Source organism: Oryza sativa, chromosome 6 (genome assembly GCF_034140825.1).
Source record: "Oryza sativa Japonica Group chromosome 6, ASM3414082v1".
NCBI lineage: Eukaryota > Viridiplantae > Streptophyta > Magnoliopsida > Poales > Poaceae > Oryza > Oryza sativa.
This window is the reverse complement of record NC_089040.1, coordinates 10,766,514-10,771,232: the sequence shown is the minus strand read 5'-3', so window position 1 is coordinate 10,771,232 and position 4,719 is coordinate 10,766,514. Positions and strand designations below refer to the sequence as shown.

The 4,719-nt window shown below is 50.6% G+C and overlaps 1 protein-coding gene across 1 annotated transcript; it reads left to right on the top strand.

Moving 5' to 3' along the window:
* The first annotated feature begins 1,876 nt into the window (after window positions 1-1,876).
* LOC4340788 (UDP-glycosyltransferase CGT) lies at window positions 1,877-3,685 on the top strand. The gene has a single exon (XM_015786162.3). It carries the CDS (start codon window positions 1,965-1,967, stop codon window positions 3,408-3,410), a length of 1,446 nt encoding a protein of 481 aa, XP_015641648.1. The 5' UTR covers window positions 1,877-1,964; the 3' UTR covers window positions 3,411-3,685.
* Window positions 3,686-4,719: the final 1,034 nt, after the last annotated feature.

Below are 4,719 nucleotides of genomic sequence, written 5' to 3'. Positions count from 1 at the left end.
CAATTACTCACAGTGTATGAACAATCCTGTGTCTATTTACACCCGAATCGTAGTACTAGATTGTGTGTCTAATCCAATAATAGATTATCATATTTTGAGATAAAGGAGAGTATTATGTATGAACAATATTCACACTATTTGCACCCAAATTTGTTTTTTTCCCTCGATGTGTACATCAAATTTGAGTCGGATTTTCTTTAATAGATGTCACTATACTAAAATTTTTAAAAACATTTATAAAACCATTTCAATTTAAGAGAAAAATTGTTTACGTGTCTATAAATTTTTCTCAGTCCTTATGTATCCTGAATTTTTCCACATTCCCTACATGCCCTTGCATTTATATTTTATATTTTGATCCCCTCTATATAGAACTTAACTTTGTTAGTTCACTGTGTGTTGACAATTTTAATTTTTTTTTTTCAAAAGGCTGTATCGCCCCATATCTCGTGCTCACGTACTTAGCTTACTTAAGAAACATAAATCTAAATGTGAGAAACATAATTCATGAAAAACCAAAGATTTAAATGAATTGGGACAATTATTTGGTACCAAATTTGAAAAATACTTTTAAATTTTCGAGCTACTTTTTTCAAAAAAAATTAAAAGATTAAATCCATAAAATATTTTCACATAGAAAGTGAAAACCAAAAAATATTTTTTATTTTGGTTTAAATTTTGTTGAAAATGATGTACAAATTTCATTTAGTTTTTGTTCTAAAAATTAAATTTTCATTTAATTTATGGTGAAAGTATTCTATCCCCATGCTTTATTACAAATATATTTTTTACGACATGTAAGCGATGAGGTAAAATTTAGAGACATAAAATGGGCTGACGGGAAAATATTCTATCCCTATGCTTTATTACAAATATTTTTTAAACTGTATGTAAAGGACAAGGTAAAATTCAGAGACATGGACTGACCGGAAACTTTTCGAAAATGCTTCTCCTCGCACGTCCGACTGAAGGAGAAAAATCGGATGGACTGACTCTGACACACATCCTATCAAGCCTATACACATATACCTTTAACGATATTCAAAACAATTTTTCTCTTAAATTACTTATCCAATCTACAATCCGATCACACCGTTGTATTCGTTGTAATTAAATCTTTACAACAAGATGTCACATGATTATATTCTAATTAAAAATAATCATATGTTTCAATCCATTAACACTCTTTGTTTCATACGCGATAGTAATATGTTTCAATATGTCTCTTCAGCATGTTTCACAAATTTCGTGGAACTACATCTCACTACTCTCTCTCCTCTCTCCACCTCATGCATGCATGCATTTTAGCGGGCTTCAAAACAACTTTTCTCATAAACTAATTATCCAATCTATGATCCGAACACATCGGTGTATTCGTTGTAATTAAATCTTTACAACAAGATATCACATGATTATATTTTGATGAAAGAAAAACATATGTTTTAATCCGTTAACACTAGTTGTTTCATATGTGATAGCGATATGTTTCAACGTGTATCTTTATCATGTTTCATAAAATTTTTAAATGTTTCAGTTGCTGATTTTTTGTTTCACCATATATAATTTGATGTTTCACTCATTGGTCAACTAGAACATTTGACCAACCAATTTTCTTTGGGACATAGGACGTTAGATGGGAAGCTTCCTCATGATTGAGGAGTGAAGAATGAAGTACAGCAATATACACATACACATACGCTCGCTGCTTGGCTGGACGTCCGATATTTGGTGAGATATCGGACGTCCGAGCCGTAGCGCTCTCCGAAACTTTTGACACGTAAGAAATTTTTTATTTTCCATTTCAGACAAATGCTTTTTGTTTTATTGAAACCGACATTTCAGACAAATGGTACTACAGGCGTACAGCTGCTATAAAAAGACACATATGCCAACGCTCTTATCAGTCGAGCATTCACCCAGCATTAGCCGGTTTCACAACAGCATCATAAAGCAGCTGCTCGGCCATGGCACCACCGCCTGCGGTGCTCAGCTCCGGTGAGCTCGGCGCGCGAGGGCACACACGGCCGCACGTCGTGTTCGTCCCGAGCGCCGGCATGGGCCACCTCCTCCAGTTCTTCCGCTTCATCGGCGCGCTGTCCGCCCACGACGTCGACATCTCCGTCGTCACCGTCTTCCCGACCGTGTCCGCCGCCGAGGCCGACCACTTCGCCGCCCTCTTCAGGGACTATCCCAGCGTCCGCCGCCTCGACTTCGACCTGCTGCCGTTCGACGCGTCCGAGTTCCCCGGCGGCGACCCGTTCCTGCTCCGGTGGGAGGCCCTGCGCCGCTCCTTGCACCTCCTCGGCCCGGTCATCGCCGGCGTCACCCCGCGCGTCACGGCCACCGTCACCGACGTCACGCTGGTGTCCCACGTCAACCCCATCGCCAAGGACCTGGGCGTCCAGTGCCACGTGCTGTACGTCTCCTCCGCGGCCATGATGTCCCTCTGCTCCTACTTCCCTATCTACCTCGACAACAAGGATGCCGGGGCCGACGTCGGCGACGTCGACATCCCCGGTGTGCGTCGCCTCAAGAGGTCCTGGCTGCCGCAGCCATTGCTCGACCTGAACAAGCTCTTCACGAAGCAGTTCATCGAGAACGGCCGGGAGATGGTCAAGACCGACGGCGTTCTGATCAACACGTTCGACGCGCTGGAGCCGGTGGCGCTCGCCGCCCTCCGCGACGGCAAGGTCGTCCGCGGGTTCCCGCCGGTGTTCGCCGTCGGCCCGCACAGCTCCCTGGCGAGCGAGGCGACGAAGGGCGCCGCCGCCGACGCAGAGGGGTCGCCGATGGCATGGCTCCGCCAGCAGCCGGCGCGGTCGGTGGTGTACGTCGCCTTCGGCAGCCGGTGCGCCGTGAGCCACGAGCAGATCCGGGAGATCGCGGCGGGGCTGGAGGCGAGCGGCTCCCGCTTCCTGTGGATCCTCAAGACCACGGTGGTGGACCGCGACGACGACGCCGGCATCCGCGACGTGCTCGGCGACGGGTTCCTGGAGCGCGTGCGGGGGCGCGGCGTGGTGACCAAGGCGTGGGTGGACCAGGACGCGGTGCTCAGGGACCCGGCGGTGGGCCTGTTCCTGAGCCACAGCGGGTGGAACTCGGTGATCGAGGCGGCGACGGCCGGCGTGCCGCTGCTGGCGTGGCCGCGGGGCGGCGACCACCGCGTGGCGGCGACGGTGGTGGCGAGCAGCGGCGTCGGGGTGTGGATGGAGCAGTGGAGCTGGGACGGGGAGGAGTGGGTGGTGAGCGGGGAGGAGATAGGGGGGAAGGTGAAGGAGATGATGGCCGACGCCGGCGTGCGGGAGAAGGCGGCCAAGGTCGGCGAGGAGGTGGCCAAGGCGGTGGCCGTCGGCGGCACGAGCCACACGGGCATCCTGGATTTCGTCGCCAAGCTCAAGGCTGCAACTTAAGCATTCTCTCTCGTGTTCGTCTGAGAATAAATATCTACTGCTACATAATTCCTCCTTCAATGTCACGTATAAGTGTACAAGTGAAAGGAGGGAGTGTGATAAATAAAAGCACTCTCGTGTGTGCGGCTATGCGTAGTTTGGGATTGAAAAAGGCCAATTTCCAATTGGCACCACCAAAGCTCCTCCTTGTTCCCGGTTAGGAACAAATTTGGTTGTTTTCATTTTTCAGTTTGTTTCAGTTGTGTTGCAAATCTATTGTCTTGGATTCTCCCCCATCTTCTTTCTTTTCACATGTTCTTTTAGGCCATTCACAATGCAACACGCTGGCATTCGCCCTGAGCGGTCCACGTTGGCGAGTAGCCCAAATTCACCGTCACGTTATAGCATGGGCCCACAAAACTCAAACGCGTGTGACCAAAGTTGGTCACCCGTTCTTCGGCACAATCGGGACTAGGTGGCATGGGGAAACGAGGTCGCGGCGCATTGCGGAGGCATGGCTTCGCCACACCGTTCCTCCCGATGAGATTTCTCTCCCTCTATCCCCAAATTGTGTGACGGCGCGGCGCGGCAGCATGAAGGCGGTGGAAGAGAGAACGGAGAGCGGCGGCGACAGCAAGAAGGGAGAACGAGAGTGGTGGAGAAGAAGAGGAGCCTACCGGCGACCTGGGAGCACCACATCGGAATCGTCGCCGCTCCGCGTTGCAACCAAGCTCGCCGCTTGATCCGCCGCGGCAAGGACGACAGGAATCGCGCCGTTCTGTGATGCCAGCTCCCTTCACCTCGGCTTCTCCAGCGCGCACTGCCTTGTTGGAGTCGCCGCCGCCATGAGCGGAGAAGGTGGAAGAGGAGAACGACACCGACGGTGGAGGTAGGGAGAGTGGCGTTAGCCGGCGATTGGGTGCGGAGGTAGAGGTGGAGCCCGCTTGCCGAAGATGGGAGAAGCCAACGCGGCAAGAGGAGAGGGGCGGCCTCGACCGAGGAGGGGTGGATCTGGCCGGTCCTCTCCGGCGCCGCCGCCCCCTGCTCCGCAGCCGCAGCGCGCTGCCGATGCTGCCGCTGCTTCGGGGATGGAGAGGAAGGGTGGATCTGGCCGGCCAGCTGCCGTCATCGCCCTAGTGCCGCCTCGCTGACGCTGCCCCAGTGCCGTGTCTATGCGATGGAGAAAGGAGGAAAGGAGAGAGAAAGGGAGATAAAAAGTGAAAAAAAAATACTAGTGGGACCCACTATCGGTAACATGCATTGTGGAGTACGTGGCAAATGGGGTTCTTCATCTAGCTGGTATCCCAAGTTCGCCAAAATCACACGGGGC

Bases quoted from the DNA above. Each gene is read 5' to 3' on its own strand.
- LOC4340788 (XM_015786162.3), top strand. From the start codon at position 1,965: ATGGCACCACCGCCTGCGGTGCTCAGCTCCGGTGAGCTCGGCGCGCGA.